Here is a 21,539-nt window from a genome sequence, read left to right as displayed (position 1 = left end):
CCTTGGCTGAACTGAGAGGCTGTGGGGTATGGCTGGGGTCTGCCTCCGCCGTGCGCCCCCTGTCCCCGTGTCCCCTGCTGCTCCCTGCTCGGTTCCTGGGCGAGAGCACCCTGCCTGTGCTGCACTGGGACATTGAAGGCTTGAGGCTGTGGTGCTGATTGGGGCCATCCCTGCATACAGGAGGAAAACCTCCAGCCATGTGCCGGGGGATTTCGGGGGGAAGAGGTCTGGCCAGGCACAGGAGGAAGATGAGGGCCTTGTGGCGATGCAGGGGGCTTTTCCAGTCTCTCATGCAAGCAGAAGTCATCATCTCCAACGCCGTGCCACCACTGCTGGGCCTGGTGGGTCGCTGCCGAGCGCCCGCCTGGATCTGTGCCACAAAGAGGGGTCCTGGGCGCCCTCGGGGGCTTTCTCTTGGCTCTTGTCCCCTGCTGGGTTAGTCAGGCCCCGTTCTCCTTGTGGTTTCTTGCTGCCACTCGTGGGGAGGTGCTGGACTGGGGGATTTCAGCCCCAACCCCTGCTCCCCACCACACTCAGGGGCAGAGCCACGGGGCTGGGGCCGGTGCCGCAAACAACGGCTGTGAATCCGTCCTGCCCTGGGAAAGGCTCCAGCCCGGAGGCTGCAGCAAGGCGCTGACTTCCCATAGAAACACATAAAAGGGCCCGTTCTTGTATTTGCCAGAGGCCCATCATTTTTGGTTGTGAAGATCCCATGGCAACCAGTGCCTTGTGTAACTGCATTTTCTATTTCTGGGGCTGCTTTTCACTTCGGTAACATCCATCTCACATCCCCCCCGTCCTGCGCAGGGCAGCACCAGCCCTGCTCAACCAGAGCGGGCATGGGACGGGTGCTATGAAGCAGCCAGGGCCAGGACATGTTCCCCACTGCTCGCACCCCCTGCACCCTGCTCTGCTTGGCCCCAAGATGGGGTGGCTGCAGGCAGAGGCTGGCAGCTGGAGCAGGGCGAGCATTGCACCTCCTCTCCTCTCGTCTCTCGGAGGCCAGCTGCCCTGCTTTTTGTCCGGGAGCTGGAGCATTTGCCAGGGCTGGCCAGTCCAGGGGACAGCCCTGGCTCTGCTTCACCCCAGGATGGGGAGAAAGGGCCCCCAGGTACCTCCCCGTGCCCAGGACGGGTGCCCCCAGTGTGTCCCCACGGCGGGTGGGAGAACAGGAACCGGCCGCAGCATCTGCGCCCCAGCGGGACGCGCATCCCCCTCACCGTATCTCCTGCCTCCCGCCGTAGGCTACATTTCAGCACTGATAAAGGGCTCCTTGACCCTGACCAAGCCGTGTGCTGCCGGTTCGGTCACGTTACGAGTGCAGGACGGCTGCCAGACGTTGTCCGGAGAGAAAAGGGGCCGCAGCGTCCAGCTGGCAGCGGGGATGGGAGAGCGGCTGGGTGCTGCTGGGCTCCCTCCTGCCTTGGCCGGGGCTGCTGGCAGGGTCCTGCAGCTGGGGGCTGAGCAGGGAGCGTTCAGAGCCTCCTTCCTTGCTGGACGGGAAGTTTATAATGGAAACAAAAGCGGTTCTCCATCCAAGTGCAGCTTTTCCCATCCCGTTTCCTCCGGAGCTGCCTGCGGAGGTGCCACGGGAGCGTGCCCACACGCTGCGCACTGCCACGGCTGCAGCGTGGTGAGGAAGCGTGCCGAGGCCGGGTGCGTGCCTCACTGTGGGCAGCACGGTGTTGTCCTGCTCTAGCTGTCACCAGGGAGGGCTCAGCTACCTCCACCTCCGGAGCTGCCTGTGCCCAGAGCAGAGCTGAGTAACCAGGGGACACAGTTTGGGGTCATCCCTTGCCCCTTGGCAGGGCAATGCCTCGATGGGGCTGCACGACAGCAGCTCGCCTTGGCCTCTGCTGCAGGTGGGGATGGGGTGGAGATGGCGTGTTCTGGGGCTGCATGGGTGCGAGGCCACTGCTGCTCTTGGAGGGCACCTGAGCCCTGCGTCTCCTTGGGGTGCACCATGTCCTGCGCATCCTGCACACCTGCAGCCTCCCCTCCTGTGCAACCTCCCCTCGTGCACGGCCAGGAGCGACGCAGACCCCGAGGATGCCGCTGGGCGCAGGGGCTGGATGCAGCCCCACCACCTCCGCTGTCCCCTGGCGGGGTGACCGCCTGCGCCCGAGCCCCCCTGGGGCCGGTGGTGGCCAGACCCGGGACAGGAAAGCGGCGCTGGGCTGCAGCGGTCCCAGCCCCCCGCCGCCGGGCTGCATGGGCCCCTTTCTCCCGGGCAGTCAATGTGTCTTTTTGTTGCGCTGCTGGGTTTTGATGCCTGCGAGCAGGGCAGACAATACGTCGCATTGTTCCCTTTCAGCAACATCTGACGGCCCGGGCAGAGAGAGGCCAGTGTGCGCGGGGGGGACATGGGGAGGCCGTGGGGGAAGGGAGGCAGGGAGGCCGCCCGGCCTCTGCTCGAGGGACCGGGACCGAGGGAGGCTCGGGGGTGCTGGGAGCGGGCCCGTGCCGGTGGGCTTCTGGGACCCGGCCCTGGGGAGGGCGAGCCTCCAGCCTCGCTTGTCCTAAAATTACAGCCTCACTAGGAGGCTGCGGGTGCCGTGCCCTTAATCTCGCCGTTGTCCTCTGCCAGAAATCCCAGCTAGCGTGGGGGGCGATGTGTGTGTGTGTGTGTGCATCCCCTGCCTCTGCACAGCACCAGGCTGGGCTGTGTCCCCGATAAATCGGGGGGGGAGGGGGAGGCCTGGAATACCGCCAGCCCCCCCCATGACCCCTGCATTCTGTGGGCAGATGGGGACGGGCTGCACCAGGGCAGGGGCTCGAGGCCCCGGGTGAGCTGCAGGGAGGAGCGGGTTCCCCGGAGCTCGGTGGGGAACTCACACGTCAGCGCCGGGATTGTCTGCAACTTTCCATCAGAAATCCCCTCCTTCCCTGTCCCCTGCTGTCCCAGCCTGGATTGCCCAACCGCCGGGAGCAGAATTCCCCTCCGCCGCAGAGCAAAACCGAAAGTGTCCCTGGGGCCACGCAGCGCGACTCAGGACGTGACGTGACACCCACTGGGCTTTGCCTGGGTGCCAGCGGAGCCCTGAGACCCCAGTGAGGGGTTTGGGGGCTGCTCCCAGCCCAGCGGGTGCTCGGGTGATGGGGAGCACCCGTGCCATGCCCCCAGACTTTGTCTTCTTTGGTTTGTGGGGATGTGCTGGGGGGGGTCCTGGTGCAAAACCCCTATGGTGGGCGCTTGCAGCAGGGCTGCAGCAGGCACAGCTCCCCGGCCCCCCAGCACCATCCTGCACCACCAAACCTCAGCTTTCAGGGCCATGGGAGCGTGGTGGGACCTCGCTGTGACCACGTCCCACGGGGATGCAGCCCCTGTATGGGGGGGGGGACAGGGATAATGACACTCTTGGTCCCCCCCCCGTGCGCCCCCTGCTCTCCTGCCATGGCTCTCACTCTGGGCAGAGGTGCCAGGGGGTGCCGTGGCCGTGCTGTGGCCGTGTGGTGGCCGTGTGGTGGCCGCCATCCCGTCAGCGGGGCCCTCCCCGCCCCCACCGCCGCCGCAGCTGCATTTCACCCAGACTTGCATGGCCGTAACCATGGCAACGGCTGCTCGGCGGCAGCGGGATCCCTGCGGGGCTGGGGGCGGCGGGATGCGCGGCACGGGCACGGGGACAGGCACGGGGACGGGGACGGGGTCGTGGCGCTGCACCGTGTGTCCCCCCCCCCCGGGCACAGCCCGTTCCCAGCAGTGCCGCCGATGCAGAGCCCACGCGCAGGGCAGGGGCACACCCGTGCATGTGTGTGGCCGGGCACACGCGCGTGCAAGCAGGGTGGCAGCACGGGGGGGGGGCTGGGGCGCGCTCCCCCGTTATCAGGGCCGGGCTGCCATAAAGCCGGGCTGTTTGCAGAGGCGCGGGCTGGAGCTGCCATCAGCACCGCGCTTTGTCTCCGCGTTAACTTTTAACCGCGGCCGCCTTCCCGTGCCGCGCCCTGCCGGCATCGTGCACCGGGGCTCCCGTTGCTTTGGGGTGTGCGTGGACCTTGCATCAGGGACCCGACACCTTGCCACCCCGCTGGGGGGCTCTGGTGTCCCCCGCACACTCCCTGCCCCCCGGGGATTTGTCCGGCTGCGTCCCCCTGCTGCTGCTCCTCGCCTCCCTGCGGGTGAGTGGCTTTTGGCTGCTGCCTCCGGCCGTGAATTCCCGGGGCTGGCGGGGACGTTGCAGCCCTGGGAGCCGCAGCCTGGGAGCGGAGGGCAGCCCCTCACCGCTGTGCCCGGCCCCTCGCCGCCGCGCAGGCACCGCCGGTCCCGGTGGGTTTGGCAGCACAGCAGCTCAGCTGGAGCAAAGCCTCTGGCGCTGGAGTGACCCACTAACCCTGTTCTTCTGAAAAATGCATGAAATGCAGGCTGCTGCCTACGGGGACTCGTGTGCACACACTGCTGCTCACGCACTTGGGGGCAGATTTTCGTCACCGTGCCCCCATGGCTGGGCCAGGCAGTGGCACTGGAGACCCCCGGCAGGGCCGGGGTGCGCTGCGCTGGGGGTGAGCACTGTGCTCACCTCGCTCCAGATTTTGGGATATGAGCGGTGTCTGTTTGCTCCCCCTCTGCTGCTGCTCAGTGCCCTGCACATCCCCAGCCCACGCGAGGGCACAGCAGGTTGCTGCAGCAGCCGGGGCTGGCCCCGCTGCTCTGCGCTCAGCCACGATAACGTCACGGCTGCGCAAAGTCCACGCCGCCATCCCCAGCTGTGCCTGCGAGCTGGAGGCTGAGGCTGGGGCTGAGCAGGGCCAGATCCTGCTGACAGGGAGGGGAGGAGGGCACCAGCTCAGCCCCGGCCACCATCACAACCCCAGGCTTGCAGCCCTGACCTCGTTTCTCTCCGGCTCTTCTGCTCCTTTAATACACCCCGGCCAGATGGCTGCGAGCCGGGGGCTTCTGACGGCACCTCCCTACCACGAGGGGAGCCGGGGGCTGCGGGGGGGCTGCAGCTCAGGGCTCTGCTGCTGCTCCTGCTGCTGCTGCCCCCAGCCCCACCGGGCTGCCCCAGTGTTCCCCTCCCGCAGGAAGCTCCTGGGGCTGGGCGCTGCTGGCGCCGCCCCGCCAGGGGTTAACGGGTTTGTGCCTCGGTCGCCTGATTGAATTTTGGGCGCATTTGCATAGCTGATCTTGTGGCTGCAACACCTCCGCTGGTGTGCTAGAGACGCCGGCAGGATGTTCACTGCTGGGCGGCCCTGGGCAGCGTCCGGATCTGGCCCCATGGAGGGTGTCCGAGGGGTGCCTGGGGGGTGTCCGGGGGCCCCTCGGGGAAAGGGCGCATCCAGCCTGCACCAGCACCGCGGTTCTCAGTGGGAGCAGCAGGGGTTTGCAGGGCTGCAGGGATCGAGGTTCTGCCTTCCTTTTGTGGTTGCAATCCTGCAATCTTTTTTTTTTTTTTTTTTTTTTTTAAAAAAAAAAGCCCACCCCCCCAGCGCCTGCTGGCCTGGACTAAATGCACCGCGGCACAGTGCGAGACGAAGCAGCTTCCCCCTGCCAGCCCAGAGGGAATCGCTCCCCGGGCTGGATGCGGCCGCACCGCATTTCCCGTCCTCTTCCTTCCCTGCAGCCGGAGCCCGGCTTTGCTCCCCTCACTGCCTGCTCCTGCTGCAAGCTCTTCACGTTGCTCCTCTGCCCCCAGGGCGGCTGCGTTTCCACCCGTGGTGGCACAACCACCTACAAAACGAAGCAAAGCCCCGCACAGAGCCCCACCAGCAGCAGCCGGTGTCCCAGGGTCCCCGGCCCTTCGGTGTGCACGGCTCCCAGGGGACAGAGCTTTTTGGAAAGGCTGAAGAGCTGAGCACAGCGCAGCATGGTGCTGAACGCCCCCAAGGGTGCACACAGCCGGGCCCCCCCCCAGGCTCTTGGGATCTGGGGGCAGCTGTGCACGGGGCGATGCTGGTGGCTGCGCTCAGGCAGCCCCTGGAGGTGTTTCCGTGATAGCAAATCGTGTGATTTGGATGGGAGGGGAGAAAAACGAAATAAAAGAAACCAAAAAGCCCCGAGAGGGGATTTGTTTGGCTGGCAGCAGTGGGAGGGAGCCGTGGGAAAGCAGCGCAAGGTGCGGGGCCGGGCAGGGGCAGCCGGGGGCTTCCACCAGGGGCTGCCAGGGCCGGATCCTGCGGCGCCAGGGGGGGTCGGGAGAGGGTCTCGGTGGGTACGAGACAGGGAGAGGAAATGGCAGCGGGGCCGGGGGGAGGGAGCATTCACTGAGCCCTTTTGGAAATCCCTGCGGCTTCCTGTGTGGTTTCAGCTCTTGCTCGTACGGCAGCAAAGCCGAGGAAGAGCGTGAATCACCGCAGGAAGCCGCTCACCGCTCATCCCTGCCTGCACGCTCGCCCGGGCTCGCCACGCCGTGCCCTCCTGTCCTCCTCGGGACGTGGCTGCCCCGTCCCACGTCACCGGGGCCACGGCATCGGGGTGGGCTCAGCTTGCTGCGGTGCGGGGCTGCGGGGCTGCACATGGGTGCTTGGGTGCACGTGAGTAGGTGCACGGGTGCGTGGGTGCACGGGTGCGCCTGTGCATGGGTGCATATGTGCGTGGGTGCACATGTGGGTGAGAAGAGGAAGAGTGAGTTTCCAGCTTGCGGTGTGAGCAGAGGCCCGGCAGCTCCCTCCAGCAGCAGGCAGACGGAGGCCAGAGCCCAGCACCACTTTACAGCCTCCTCGGCCCTCCTGGTCCCGCTCTCGTGCAAGCTGGGGGTGGCAGCATGCGCACACACACACACACATCCGTGTGCGCACACACACGTGCACGCCCCCAGGTGTGCCCCCACCTCTGTACCCCCACGTGCACCCCCGCGCGCACGTGCCTGTGCCCCCCCAGCTGGGCTCTGCACTTCCCGGTGCCAGCCAGGTGGCAGAGGAATCAGTCTCTCGGCTCCTCCAGCTAATTAACATAAATTGACACTGACTAATTAACCGTCCCAGCTCATTAGAGCCTGCATGCTGCATTTCTGGGAACAGCAGGCAGCCGAGCCCTTGCTGCCTGGTGGGGCGGGTGGGAGCTCCACAGCCACCGGCTGCCCCTGGCCTCCCGGACCATCCCAGTCCCCATCCCTGTCCCCATCCCAGTCCCCATCCCCATCCCACAACCCTTACTGAGGCCGCAGCGATAACGAGCTCGGCTCCTAATCCATTTATTCCTGGCAGGCGCAGGGGCTGGGGATGGCCTGGCTCAGCCGCCCGGCGCAGCCTGGGGAATCGCCCGGCTGCCCTGCGGGGTGCCCATGGCTGCGTGGGGGCAAAGGAGGAGACTTGGGGTGGCCTGGGCGCAGGCTTGGTGTAAGAAACATGCCGAGACCGTGGATGGCATCCTGCTGGGAGCAGGGCTCTCTCCCTGCAGGGAGAGCTGACCGTGCAGTGGAGGTGACAGCAGCGTCACCCACCCTGCGGCAGTGTGGCATTGGCAGCAGCTCGGTGACAAACCCTGCGTCAGCTGGGAGCGAGCCGGGGAGCCCTGCCAAGCCGTGGCAGTGGGAAACCCCCACCTGGGACCGGGAGGGTGGTAGGGACCCCCGGGTGTCCCCAGCAGCACAGCCCCATTGGCAAAACCAGACCGCGGGGTGCTGACGTGAGACAGGGCAGGAGGTTGCATCCAGCACCCTGGGGCAGGATCAGGCCCGCTGCGGGGAGTGGGGAGCGGAGCCGGGCGCAGGAGAGGCGACCGTGCCGCGACGCCACCTCCGTGGCCCTGGAGGAGGAAGGAAAGGGAAGCTTCTCACTTCCCTCTTTGCTCAGGGCTTTGGTGCAGCTGCCCGGGAAGCGTGGCCCGGTGCAGGTCCCATCCTGTGCTGCCCCGTGGGGCTGTGCCCCCCGCCCCAGCCCGGCCCCTGCGGCCTGCCCGCGCACGCCGCTCCCCAGCGGCTGCCCCGGGCTGAGTCAGGGCCCCCGCTCCGACCGGTTTGGGGGGGACCCGGCGTGGGAACGGCCCGGCCTCCGCGGGGAGGCGGCGTGCACCCAGCGCCAGCCCCGCAGCTGGATGCGGCCCGACGCCTCTGGACCCGAGGGGGCTCTGGAAGGGGACGTCCTGGTGCCCCCCGGCAGCGTTTGGTGGTCCCCGGTGCCTGCCTGGTGGCCCTGGTCGGAGCCAGCCCTGCGTGCGATCCCTGCAGCCGAGCTCTGGGGATTACAAACTAGGTCAGCCGCAGATCCCCAAAGTGATTGCAGTCAGGGGGTTGCTGCTCTCCAGCAGCGCCCGGCGGAGCCCTGCTCCGGTCGATATCGTTACCACTGATCTGGAAGGAAACGGAGAATCGCTGCTGGTGGAACGCGGGGCCCGGCACCTCCCGGCTGAGCTGGGTCGCGAAGGGGCTGGGACCCAGGTCCTGTGGCAAGGGTGGGAATGGAGCCCAGGGAGGGCACAGGGACCTTTGGCTGCCGGTGACACTGGGAGCACTGGGACCAACACCACCCGAGGCTGGGAAAGAGCCACAGGGAGGATGGAGGGTGCTGGAATGGCAGGGAGAGCTGGAAACCCTCAGTGCAGGGAACCAGGGATGGAGAAGGATGACATGTGCCCCGTGCCCAGCAGCAGGGCAGGATTTGGGGACAAAGGGGCCCTGGGGTGCAGCCAGGGATGGATGTGGAGCAGGGCAGGAGTCAGAGCCATGAGCCCCAGTGCCGGCGGGCAGGAAGCAGGGCAGGAGACGGGGCAGGAAGGCAGCCGGCAGCGGCGGAAGGAAGCCCGGCAGCGGTGCAAGGCTGCACCGGGGCTCGTGTGCCGGCTGTGCCATCACGGGTCCCTGCACCGGGTGCACCAGCTGTGCCCTCTGTGCCACATTGTGCCGGGAAAGGGCCTGTCCTGGGCGAGCCCGGGGCTGCAGGACTCAGCACCCCGAGGCACCGGCACGCCAGGGCTTGTCGCTTCGTGCCGCAGAGGGAGAGGTGCCGCAGCCGGCTCCGTGGTGCTGCCGCGAGGCTCTCAGCATTCCCGGGGCGGTGCCGGCACATGCTGCATGCTCGGCTGGCTCCGTTCACCACCCAGCTCCTCTGTGCCCTGCACTGCCAGGGCTGGGGAAATGTCCGGGTCCAGCCCCAGCTGGGAATCCCCGGGGGAAATTTTCCTTGGAGCAGGTTTGTTTTTGTCCAGATATGATGCAGCAATCCTGGTGAAGGGCCCTGTCCCTGCCACATCCCTGCCACGGCAGCCCCAAAGCATTTCCAGCCCGGTGTGCTGGGGTCGTTGAGCTCAGCCCCAGGGCTCAGCAGAGTGAGGCTGCGGAGGGGCCGTGGGTCCCCGCGGGCTGCAGGAGCTGCCGCCCGCCCGGCTGTCGGCTCAACAGCAGCGCCGAGGATGGAGCTGTTAAATATTTATAACCACTGCTGGAGCTGGTTGGGTAAAATGGCAGCGTGATCGGGGAGGGGGGGACACGGCTCTGCTCTCCCTGCGGCCCATCTGGCCCCGCGCAGCTCCGCGCATTGTGGAGCTGCAAATCGCCATCTGCTCCCCGCGGAAGGCTCATGCCCTGCTCATCCCCGGCTGTGCTCCCCCGGGGGGCTCTGAGCCGTGCCCAGTCTGGCCCCGCCGTGTCCCCAGCCCCGCCGTGTCCCCACACTGCGCCAGGACGCGTGCTGGGACAGTGGCATGACATGGCCAGAGGTGTTGTTGCTGTTCAGCTGCCCGAGTGCAATGAGTCCGGGGTCCTTGGGCGGTGAGCAAAGGACCCGAGCAGCCCCTTGGTGGGCCCCTGGTGGAGGTGGGGATGACCCCAGGGAGCGGGGAAGGGAGAAGAGGAGGAGGAGATGAAGGCACAATGAGCAGAGTGATGGAGATGGATGCACAAGACACAGGGAGTGTCCCCTCTGCCCGGGTCTCGTCTCTCCTCCCCTGGCTCTGCCGTACCCGTTCGATCACCCATTTTTTAACCATTCTTGCTGATTTTCTGATGCCTCTGTGGGCTCTGGAGGTGCAGGATCTGTCCCTGCTCCTCCCCACACTCGCTGCCCCCAGCTCCCGTGAACTTGTTCAGATCAGAAAACGAGGGCGTGTGTGTGTGTGTGTGATTGCTAATGAGGCCCTGCACGGGCTAATTCGGGGCTGCCAATTATGGCAGGTCTCGCTAGCTCGGGATGGGGCCTCGTGGGCCGTGTCCTGCCCCGGTTTCGGCAGGGCAAGCCCCGGGCAAGGTCGGGCACGGGGGCAGCGGTGGTGGGCTGGGCTGGGCACTGCCACTGCCGGGTGCCCACGGAGCCCCCGTGCCCTGGGTGAGGGGAGCAGGGCCCTGGCCCCCAGCCAGGGCACATCAACGCTGTGGGGTGGGCACGGGAAAGCTGCCCCCACCCTCTGTCATTTTTTCCCTTCTCAATCTCCCACCAAACCTGCCTCGCTGTGAGATGGCAGGGGGTGAGCGAACCCTTAATTAGCCACTTTAGGGATTTGGCTTTATTAATGGCATAAACGATTATGAAGTAAGAATTAAAGCTACCGGCCTCCAGCTAAAGGGCACGGCACAGCGGGGATCATCCACGCGCATCGGGAGCCCCGGCCAGGGCCCGCCGGCTGCACAGGGGGCTCCTGCCCGGCCCCCTCCGCTCTCTCCCATCACAGATTTGGATTTGGCAGGGTGGGCGCACAGCCCCCAGGGCCGGGCTGCTGTTCTCAGGGTCCAGGAGGAGCTGTTGGGGGTGTCGGTCGTGCTGCAGCAGGTATCCCCCCCTCGGCTGGAGCACCGGGGTCCCCAGGGGCATCGAAGCCATCTCTGTGTCGGCACGGGGAGGCGGCAGCGTCCTCTGCCTGCTGCATGGGGAGAGAAAAGGTGCTCGCAGCCTCAGCAACAGCCCCCGTGCCCCCCGTTTCTGACCCCCCCCCCCATGGGCAGCGGGAGGCTGGAGCTCGGCCCTTGCTTGTGTGCCACGTCCTGGGGCTACACGAGGGGCGGCTCGGCCGTGCCCCCCGGCAGGACTGAGCCCGTTTCTGCCTGGGTTTTAACCCCGCTGCCAAGCCCGTGCTGGGGTCCTTGGTTTGGGGGCACTCCAGGACAGGACACTGGCACCCGTGGGCTCCCTGGTGTCTCCGGAGCTCGTCAGGGGCAGGTGTGGGATTAGCCCTAATTGCCTGCACTTTGCTGGCCGCAGCCTCCTCCCCGAGGGATCCTCGTTACCTGCAGCAAACCTGCGCCCGGCATCTGGTTGCTAATCCCGGGATTAGTGGGCATGGGGGGGGGCAGCAGATGGAGCCTGGCCAGGCCAGGACCCTCGGGGTGCTGCTCCCACGCCCAGTGCTGCCCTGGTTTGGGTGGGCCGGGACCCCCAGGTCCCCAGGGCAGAGGGACAGGGGAACAACCGCCCCTGCCCTGCGCTTGCAGCACCCTGAGGTCCCCTGCGAGGCTCACCTTGCTGCTCCCGGGGGAATTCCCACCCGGGATCTCCCCGGGGACATCATCCCCTCCAGGTTCCTGGGGAAAACCCCTGCGCTCACCGCCCCGTGACCCAAGGGAAAGGAGAAGTGCTCCTCCCGGCTCCCTGCCGCCCTTCCCAGCTGCGGGGCCTTGCTGGGAACGCGCTCGCCCTGCGGGGAGGAAGGGGCTGGGATGCAGCAAGGCGCAGGCAGCCCTGGGGCTGGGGGCTCTGCCTGGTGCCCTGGGTCATGTTGCTGATCCCAGGGCGTTGGGAGTCCCAAAATTGTGGCTTTGTTGGCTGCAGCTTGGCCAGCCCCGGCCTGGCTGCCCCGTGGGAGAAGGGGCTCTGCCACCCCGGGGACGCTCGCGCTGCTGCGCTTGGCCGTGTCCCCAAATGTCTGTGGTGGCCCCAGATGTCGGCAGTGTGCTCAGGCCGAGCAAGGGGAGAGGGGCTAAACCAAGGGGAAAGAGAAGGAAATGGCTGCAGGGCTCCATCCAGACCCCTGCAATGCCAGCTGCCTTGTCCCCCACCCCAGGGCAGCTGCGGGAGTCCTGGCCGGGCAGAGGGACAAGGGGGGGTCCAGGGGGAGCTGCCCCTGGGGCTGCATCCTGGGGGGGCCCTGCCCTGTGCCCCACGGCCGGACCCCCTCCTCCTGCGGGCTGAGCGCCCCACGGCTGCGTGCTAACCTCAGGGTCCCCGCTCAATGGGAGGAAGGAAATCCTCATCCTCGGGAAAGGCTGGACACGGCCGCTTCCTCCCGCCGCGGTGGGGAGGGGGCCAGGGCGCAGCACTCTGGGTGCCGGCACCGCGCTGCTCCCGGGGCACGGGGTGCTGGGGGCACAGGGGATGGGCTGGGGACCCCCCCGGGCTGGCCGCCAGCCCCAGCCCTTCGTTTTCCCTCTCCCCCTTCCTCTTCCTCGCCATGCCCTTGGCCTCGCTGGTGCAGTGCCAGTGGTGGCTTCGCTCCGGTGGCCTCTGCCCCCGCGGTGTCCCCGGCTGGGTGCTGGGCTCCAGCGCTGGGTGCGGAGGCTTGGGGAGCTGGGGAAACTGGGGGAGCTGGGGAAAAATGGAACAGGGGAAACTGGGGGGAGCAGGGGAAGGTGGGGAGCTGAGGAAAGGGGGAGCTGGGGAAAGATGGGGAGCTGGGGAAGGTGGGGGAACAGGGGGAAGATGGGGAGAAGGGGAAAGATGGGGGGAGTAGGGGAAAGATGGGGAGCAAGAGAGGGTGGGGGAGCAGGGGAAAAACAGAGCTGGGGAAGGCTGGGGAGCAGGGGAAGGTGGGGGAGCACCGGAGAGCCCCCAGCCCCGGCCCCCTCCCCGAGCCCCCTCCGATGCCCTCTGAGCCGTGGTTGGGGTCGGGCTCTCCGCGATCCCGGCCCCCCCCTCGCACTCCCCGAGCGCCCCCTGGCGGCGGCGGGGCCCCCCCGAACAAAGGCGGCGGCTCCGGGGCGGCGGGGAGGGGGGGGGCTCCCGGCTCCCGCTGCCCCCCTCGACCCCGTGCCGAGCCCCCTCCTGGTGGGCGCCTGAAAAACGCACCCGGCAGCAGCCCCCCCTCGGTGGTCCGGCTCCTTGGGGCGGGGGGGGGGTCGGGGTTTGCACCCCCGGGGTCTGGGGGGCGTGCAGGGCCCTGCACCAGCCCCCTGCACCCACCCGGGTTTGCCCCCGTGTTTTAGGGCTCCCTTAGGGTCACCACCACCGAGTCACAGGGAGGGGTGGTGCTGGGGGGCTGTGCACAGCGCCAGGCTCTCCCCCAAAGCAAGGGGATGCAGCAGTTTAAAAAGCTTTTTATTAAATAATGCAACCTTCCCCCGCTGCCGGAGCTCTAGTGAGTATTGCAGGAATTTCTGCAGGGTCCCGGGAAAAGACAGGGTCAGGGTCAGGGCCCATAACGGGACAGGGACGGGACGGGGCCGTTCTCATCTTTCCACTCGGAGCCAGCTGGAGCCCTGCAGAAAAGCACTACTCACTCCTCTCAGAACTAAGCACTGTTAATAAATTGCTCCTCTCGCATACAAACAGGAGGAGGCCGTCTCATGGGATTTTACCAGACAACAAACACACAAACAACTGTTGGGAGTAAAAAAATATGTTTTTTCCTTTTAATTACATCAGTTATCAAAGAAAAAAAAGCAGTGGTAACAAAAATACAAAGCTCTGAGGGTTTCTCGTTTTGTTTGTTCTGTAATAAGCTGAGCATCAGTGCAATTGTTTTAATTTAACTTCTGCTCTGAGTCTCTGCTGGCAGAATACGAGTAGGCTTTGCCCAGCACCAGACGGTCACGCAGCAGCTTGAAGAAGGCGTAGTAATTGCTGAAGAGGATCAGAGCCAGTGAGATCGTCTGATGCCACTTCTCTGAAGAAATCAGCGAGTAAAGCTGGTAGAAGATGACGGCTCCTTCCAGCAGGATCAGGATGTTGAGGATTCTCAGTGGTTTGCTGAAAAAGAACTGTAGGAGAGGCGACAGTGAGGCACCGAGCAGAGGTGCAGCCCGCCAGATCCGTTTGGGACAGGACGCGTGAGGCAGAGGCCCGGGGGGTGGCCCTGCGGGATCCCCCTCTGCAGACAGCACCGTTACCCCAGAACAGCTCTGCAGAGGCCCGCTTTGCACGGGGCAGTCACCCTCCTGGCAGCACCGAAGGCAGATGTGGGACTACCGTGAAACGCTGCCGAATCCAGCTTGTTCTCTGCCCCGGTACACCCAGCGGGCAGCTCTCCTGCCCAGAGAGCCAGCTCGTGCCACCAGGAGCTCTGAGGCGCTCAGGACAAAGGGACTGCAATCCTGCCAAGGTGCTACACCTCCGTTCCCAGAAGGAAATGTGACCTTACGTGAAAGCGGAAGTGCGAGACGTCCGATGGCACAGCCACGTTGTAATGACCCACAGCTTTGTACACATTCTTGCTGTGTTTCACTAGCACTCCCTGTGGCCACATGCACTCCTCTGTCCACCTGCAGAAGACAAGCAGAGCGCTTTTACTTCTACCTGCACAGCTGGAGACGGGGTCTGGGGGTGGAGGTGGGGGTCTGCTGCCTTTCCCCTTCAGCCAGGACAACCTACGAGCCGTGGCCGCGGCATTTTCCGCAGTGGTGAGCTGTGGTCAGTTCTGAGGGCAGAATTTGGGCCGCTGAGGCACGTAACTGTGGCAGTGACCAACTGCAGTTACCTGTGGCCAGAAGCAGCAGGCATCTTGCCAAAATCAGATCTGCTTGCGGCACTTGGAAGTGGACTGTACAGATAGACTGTATGATGCCAGATGTGTCAGCTCACAACCCTGCCTTCTTTTCTCTTTCTTTCTCTCTCTCTTTTTTTTTTTTTTTTAATAGCAAAAAGAAGAGGAAGAGAGATGGCTGAAAGCTGAGCCCCCCCCCATCCAGCCTCTGTTCATACCAACAGAAACAGAAACCTCCAGCCCTAGCCCCGGGAGAGTTCCTTACTGATGCTGTAGCACATTGGAGCAGAGGGCTGGGTCGACCTTCTGCCAGCAGCCCAGGTGCGCCGCAGCTTTGTGGAGCAGGTCGCAGTAGCGCGCAGGCAGGAGGTACTGCATCAGAATCACAGACGTGCTGATGGAAACCAGAAGGAAGAGCTCACACGACCAGCGCTTGTCATAGTACTGAGTGTTCTGTGGGGGGACAGGAAGAATGTGACAACGTGTTTGGACAGCCTCACCTAACAAAGCCATCAAAACACAAAGCGCTCCGGCAGGTAGAACGAGGGCTTTTCACACAGCTATTAGTCCTTCCTCCAAAAGAGGCGCCCACATAGGATGGCTGCTGTACAGTTCCCGAACACACCATGGCAAAACATTTACGCTATCATTGCCGATCACCAAATATGGGGAGATGTTGCTGGTGCTCCCCCAGCTCAGCTGATGGGCGCGGGCACCAGTCCCGCAGGGCTCATCCCCGAGGTCTGACAGATTTATTACTAGATGTGTCTCACTGCACAACATACCAGGAACCAAAATAAAGCACCTACGAAACCTAATCAAATCCATCCTCTCTCAGACCAGCTCCCTGGTTAAAGTCAGTCCCCTGTCCTTGAGCTGTGTCCTCACAGAAGGCCGGCATGCAAAGGGCTGCTCGGCCCGGGGTCCAACGTGCCCCTTCTAGCCCCTGGGGAAGGCGAGAGGACACACTGCTCCTCACGGAGCAGACGGACGCACATCTCACCAACAGCAACCCTAACCCAGTGCTCACCTCTCCCCAGTCCTCCCCAGCCGGTCTCATGCTGGGAGGAGTGGGACGACGCACGCGCAGGGCTGCAAGAGCAGCGAGGGCTCTGGCTCACCTTCACAAACCAGACCGGCACAAAGGCCACGTAGTAGGCACTGAGCATGGAGCTCACCAGCACCTCTTTCATCCGCCAGTTAAAGTCCATTTTCAAGTATTCCACCTCATTTCGGATGAGATCTGGGGAGAGGCAGCAGGCGTGAGTGGGCATGGCCTCCATGCCGTACATCTGTCGGGTGTGCTGCTTCCAGGTTTCCTTCAGGACAGTCAGGTAGTCTCTGCCCCTGAAGTTCACCTCGCCGGTCTCTCTAGGACCGATGTTGGCCACCTGGGAGAAGAGGCTCGTCTTCCGAAAGTCACAGTTCAGCTGGAGGAAGGGAATGTACATGCCAAACCTGCAGCAGCAGAGTGCAGAAAGATGGTTACGTCCTCAGCAGCGCCCCAGGCAACACTTTTGCTGGTAGTGCCTCAGCATTATGGCTGCATCCCTGCCCCAGACGACACCTACTACCTCAATCAACTCCAGAAAACATCTTCACCAAAATGACCTCACATCACAGTACAACCCAGGCCACCCTCACCAACGGGAACGCCAAGGCTCATGTCTTTGCGAGATCCTTCCTCCTGCATCTACCAGAGGGAAAGGAGCAATTCCACTAACTGAATGGAAATTCAGCCAGTTTCCTTTTGTTGGGTAACAAGAAGCAGGGAAGTGTTTGATCTTCTCCACCTGGCAGAGGCACCTAAGGACTGAAGTAATCTGAAGGAATGGGTTCTTTGAATACCATGAGAAAAACAGACAATCCTTTTCAGATGACACGAGCAATCTAGGAACTGTAATTAATGCTTACATTAAGGCCAGAAGGTGTGTAAATGGGAAAAATATGCCCTGGGACCAAGAAGAAATGTGACACAGCACGACTGAAAAGGGTAGGTTAAGTTCTGTTTCCATGTAATTAAGGGCTGATTTACTTCCAGACTTCCTTTTACCTGAGCAACATCCACTGCACCAAAGCAAATCGCACACAGATGACAGCAGAGATACTTACGGGTAACAGAGGAACAGGAGATTAAGGAACGAGTAGGTTCTGAAAAGGTGAATTATTGATCGACACAAACTCCAGCCCGTGCCCGTGAGAACAGCGAACCGGGTGATCACCAGGAAAACCGAGCGTGGCAGGGAGACTTTGCTGCTCTGCGACGCCTGCGGGGAGAGAAGGAGGAGCAGGGCTGAAGGGAGACTCGCTCACTGTGCCTCCGGGGAGCAAACGGTAAGCGGGCAGCACTCAGTAAAACCAACACCATGTGCACGAGGGAAGGGCTAGCGAAAGGCATTAGAGTGCCACCTGAAAGGGGAGGCTGCCTTTAGGCTGGAAGCCAGACTCTCCAGAACCCAGGGCCTCACTCCTCAAGCTGGAATGAGGGGAGGTCTCAGAGTTCCTTCTGAAGGCCTGGACCTTACCTCGGCCACCAGCCCACTTTCCTGGACCTGCTCACCACAGAAAGCCTCTGTAGTCAGCAGAAACCAAACTATACTGGCTCCTCCATAGCTCGGTAAATTAAGAGAACAGAAGAGCCAAACATTGCTCTTTGCAAGGAATAAAGCAGAATTACTACAGCCTCGTCGAGACGGTAATTCAGAAACAAGCACAGGAGGACAGTGAGAGCCACGAGCAACAATTTGAGGTGCTCGTTTCTCTCTTCTTCCAGTTAGAAACCACACCTAGGTGGCTGACTTGGGCATAGCCCAAAGTTCATTGGAAAAGGACAAAAGAGTTTGGAACTGCAAAAGGGGCACAGAACTTCACGTTTCACCCGAGGAAAGAACGGTGCTGAGATTCGCCTGGGGACGTTACCTCCTTCACAATAGCAACGATCAGCCGGCGTGCCAGGACGATCGTTGTCACCGTCAGCACGTTGAAGTCGATAAGATGAAAATTCTGCAGCAACGAGAACAAAATGATTCTGCTTTCCATTGGGCAGCACAAACCCACATTCAAGAGAGAAGGTTCTAAGGTGCTCTTTTCTCCTTGGGCTCCCCCTTCCAAGATCAGAAAGAGAACGCCAAGCAGACAGCCAGTGCCCAAAATTTGCCAAACAAAAGTCACACGAGCAGCCCTCCAGGGCTGCAGAGTCACGTGTAGTTTGCATAAAACAGAGAGAGAAAAATTCACCTCTAACAACCCAAGAGAGCCTGTAAATGTCACGAGGCAGCAGCTGTCCCTTGGTGCTTACCAGCGACGTGTGCGAAGGAGGATGGGAGGGCGGGTACCACCACACGGTCTTGTAGATGTTGATGTAGTGGACGAACAGCGCAACGAGGTGGCAGAAGAAGAGCTGGAGCTCAAACAGCACGCTCCTCTCCACAGGCAGCTCTGGGATCTTACAGTGCCGGAGGGGAACGACCGTCTGCGTTGCCAAGGGTGGGCTGGAAAGGCCTGTACCTGAACCGCTCCTACCAGGGCAAAGCAGAAGCAGCAGTCACTTCCCCAGTGCTGCCCCCCAGCCCACGGACACCGACTGTGCGGGTGGGTGGGCCTTACACCAACCGAGGGACCTCAGCGGGCTCTCACGGCCAGGAGCTGCCACAAGCCAGCCATGTCAGCACCCCGAGGGCTTCGTAACGCCTCTCCCAGGCAGATGCTAGCAGGAATTTTCCCAGCGAAGGCAGTATTTGGAACCGGGCCAGGCTGCAGCGCCAGGTCACTTGGTATTAAATCCCTCGCTTTGAGGCAGGTTCAAAAGCCGTGGCTGCGCTGGGCTGTTCAAGGGGCAACCGGTGGCCCTCTTAATTAATCGTGAGCGTTTGGGCCTCGAGTTGCTATTTACATTTCTAAGAGCGCTCGAACATGAAATACAAAGCAATTAAACACAAGCCCTTTCTCATTCTTCAGCTTCTATTCAACGATGGGGGAAAAACAAGTTCAGTCAGAGGAGCGTATTCCTGTGTGAGCACGCACACAATTCCAGACACCAACCCTTTTAATCAAAGGGAAGGGAATTAATACACAGCAGATATATCTCTCCTGATTTGCAATCTCTAAATAACAACACTCAGAGGAATCTGGGTGTGGGTTTCAAAGCAACCACAGAGCACAAGGTGCCAGATTCCTATTGAAAATCCCCAAAGGAAATCACAGGAGTCTGGGCGCGACTTCCAGCTGGGGTGGACACAGGGGAACCAACCCGTGCTTTTTAAACCAGAAGGCCGATAGCCTGAAATAAGTGTGTGGGGACACCTTTAGGAACCCAAGCTGTCTCTGAAATCCCAGCGTAACAAGTTCTGGTCCCCTGGCGGAGGGCTTTAAACACAGACCCGAGGCGTTTTTTACGCATGCACGCGGTCACTTGGGGCTTCCTGCAGCTCCCAGAGGCATTTCAGGCATGGGGAAGGTTGGGACCCCCCAGCCTGGGCTGCCATTCAGGCGGCCCGTGTCGCGCGGTACGGCACACCGACAAATCACCTGGAGGTGCGCTGGGGCGTGGGTCTGTGCTGCATTCCCTACGTCGTGATAAGGACTTTTGTGCACGCTATCACAGCGAGGTATGTGCAAGGTGGATTGCTCCACTCTCAGCAGCCTTGCAAAAACTTGTTTGAATAACTGTATCCACACACATTTCTTGGCCCAGGGCCGCGAGCGGGGAGAGGTTGCGCTGGATCTAACATTTGCTATGCAGACAGTTCACAAGGTGCCGCCTGCTTACATATTCCTGTTGGTGCACGGCTTCTCTTTTCACCTCTCTCACCTCAGAAGCAGAAATGCAAACAACCAGTTGGGCCAGAATCTGCAGAAGAATAAAACGCAGCCTACACATCACCTGACCGAGCTAAACTCTGCCCTAGAAATACCGCCCGTGACAAACCCAGGGGCACAGGAGAGCCAATAACCAGAACTCCACAGCCAGGCTTTGGGTAAAAAAACCTAATCCTACTTTCCACTGAATGGTCACTGAAGGCTTTTGAACGCTCATGGAAGTCTGTCGTGGTCTGACCAAGCACCTGGGCAAATCAGAACCCACCGACCCTGCTGGGACACGCAGCACGGACACTGCCACGCGCAGTGGGATTTCAGCTAGGTGTGGGGGACAACAAAGCCCTGAGCCCCAGCAGAGCCAGCAGTGCGTGACAGACGGCCGGCACCTGCCGGGGAGAGGAGCAGCTGGCTGGCTGCCCCCCAAGACCCGGCGACCCGACGTACCTGGTGCGTGAGCGCACGCCCGTGACAGAGGAACTGGTGGAGTGGCCGGAGCCGCCAGCGGCGCCGGGCTCACAGAGGGGGTTTCGGCAGTAGGACGTGCGGTTGGGGCCCCGCCTTCCCCCTGCCATAACAGCAGAGGGTGCGGAGGGCTGCTCTTCGGGGTGGCTTCTCGGCTCCTCACTGCGTGGCGATGTCTTCGGTCCTTAAAACTGGAAAGAGAAGGTTTGGAAGTAAGGCTCACCTGCCCACCGCGTGCTGCTGACCGGCGGTAACCGACCGCCTGCAGCACAGGGCAAGACCCCGCGACCCTGCTCGGCCCTTTTCTCAGGGGGCTAAGCCCAGCTCCGTCTCCTCCTGCATCGCCAGCGGCCAGAGATGCGGCCCAGATAGCTCCCGACGCTCCCAGGGCGTGCAGCAGCTTGCTGAGGCGCTGCAACTCGATCGGGAGTCTAACGCCTGATGTGTGCAGGGAGCAGGAGGGAGCTTTGCATGCCTCCCTCCGTCCCAAGGCAGTCTGCAAGGAATTTAATCTGCGTGGCGGCGGCGTTACCCCTGTTCCCCTGGCAGAGCAAGGCGCTTATGGAGACGTTAAACAATTTGCCCAAAGGATTCAGCAAGGCGGGGGTATCACCTCGGTCCCCTTTCGCCCGGTTTTGTGCTAGAACCAAACACTCACAGCTCTTTTAAGGAGACGCTGCAGAGGCACACAATTGGCTTTTTCCTTTTTGTGCTTTTTTAAGGTGGGGAAAAAGCACCTGGAGAGTTTTTAGGGCATTTGCTGCGTGTTTGCACAGCGCAGGGCTCAGTGGGATGCTAGCCTGAAGGTGGTTTTTCTAGGGCTTGCTTGCCACAGTGCAAACAATGGCAATAATCCCAGGGCTTAAAAACCTCCTCTGGGTCCTGTTTAAAATATACAACTTAAACCTATACCAGTACAGCTACACAACCTAAAGAGAGGACAGGATGAGAACACACCATTTCGCTAGAAGGGGGATGTGAGCTGGGACAAACCTCAGATCAGGACACACCAAACGTTTACAATTTCTTTTTCTGGCCGTTATCCTCCAGTTTGCAATTAAGTGGAAGACAGCAGACTTGCTGAAGACTCAGGCACCGCTCTCAAGCAAACTGCAAAGCTTACGCTAAGCTCATACATCCCCCAGCAAACCGCTGGGCTAGGCCCTGATAAGGAGGGGCAGGGGGTGCAGCGAGTGCCTGGGGCTAGACCCGAGCAAACCAAAGACCCCCTGAGGTGGGCGCCCAAAGGTGCCTCGAGATGGGCACCCCCAGGCAGAGCAGGGGGGCACAGCAGTGCCTGCAGCACCGAGGAGCAGAAGCCCTGGGATGTGGCAGGGCGCAGGGGGGCCGCACTGAGGGCCCCCAGGGCACAACGGGGGGCCTGGGGGGGTCCCAGAGCACAGAACCTGCCCGGGAGACAAAAGCAGCGGGGCTGGGGCACGGCACAGGCAGAGGGAAAGGGGCAGGGCGGAAGGGCTGGGGGCAGGGCCGGGGGCCCGGGGACAGGGCCGGGGGCGGGGGGGCTGAGCTGGGGCCCGGGGGAGCCCCTCGGGAGCTGCGGGAGCACCGCCCAGGGCCGGAGGAGGCCCGGGGGCTCCGGAGAGGCGCCCGGGGGCAGGCGGAACGGCCAGGGGAGAGGCCGGGAGCGCGAGGGGGGGAGGGTCCCAGAGGCTCTGTGGCCGCCGTGCCGGGCCCGACGCCGCTCGGGAGCCGCGGGGAGGCCGCGGGGGGCGGCCCCGGGGCCCGGTGCAGGCCTCGGCCG

The 21,539-nt window shown here is 62.8% G+C and overlaps 1 protein-coding gene across 2 annotated transcripts in view; it reads right to left on the bottom strand.

The window, feature by feature from the left end:
- Positions 1–13,398: 13,398 nt before the first annotated feature.
- TMEM39B (transmembrane protein 39B) overlaps positions 13,399–21,539 on the bottom strand; it is a 16,290-nt gene continuing 8,149 nt past the window's right edge. The window contains exons 1-9 of one of the 2 annotated variants that reach the window (XM_035345379.1): positions 20,515–20,785; positions 19,760–19,968; positions 17,796–18,015; positions 17,417–17,500; positions 16,610–16,764; positions 15,619–15,955; positions 14,763–14,950; positions 14,156–14,276; positions 13,399–13,775 (exon numbers count right to left, since the gene is read on the bottom strand). In XM_035345379.1, the coding sequence (XP_035201270.1) occupies positions 13,539–13,775; positions 14,156–14,276; positions 14,763–14,950; positions 15,619–15,955; positions 16,610–16,764; positions 17,417–17,500; positions 17,796–18,015; positions 19,760–19,887 (1,470 nt within the window). In that variant the 5' untranslated portion in view covers positions 19,888–19,968; positions 20,515–20,785 and the 3' untranslated portion in view covers positions 13,399–13,538. Of the gene's footprint in view, positions 13,776–14,155; positions 14,277–14,762; positions 14,951–15,618; positions 15,956–16,609; positions 16,765–17,416; positions 17,501–17,795; positions 18,016–19,759; positions 20,001–20,514; positions 20,786–21,539 lie in introns of those variants that run through there. The other variant, XM_035345378.1, reaches the window with a different exon arrangement.

The sequence above is a fragment of the Oxyura jamaicensis genome, chromosome 23 (genome assembly GCF_011077185.1).
Source record: "Oxyura jamaicensis isolate SHBP4307 breed ruddy duck chromosome 23, BPBGC_Ojam_1.0, whole genome shotgun sequence".
Lineage (NCBI taxonomy): Eukaryota > Metazoa > Chordata > Aves > Anseriformes > Anatidae > Oxyura > Oxyura jamaicensis.
The sequence above is the reverse complement of the archived record's forward strand: the minus strand, read 5'-3'. Positions and strand labels throughout refer to the sequence as shown.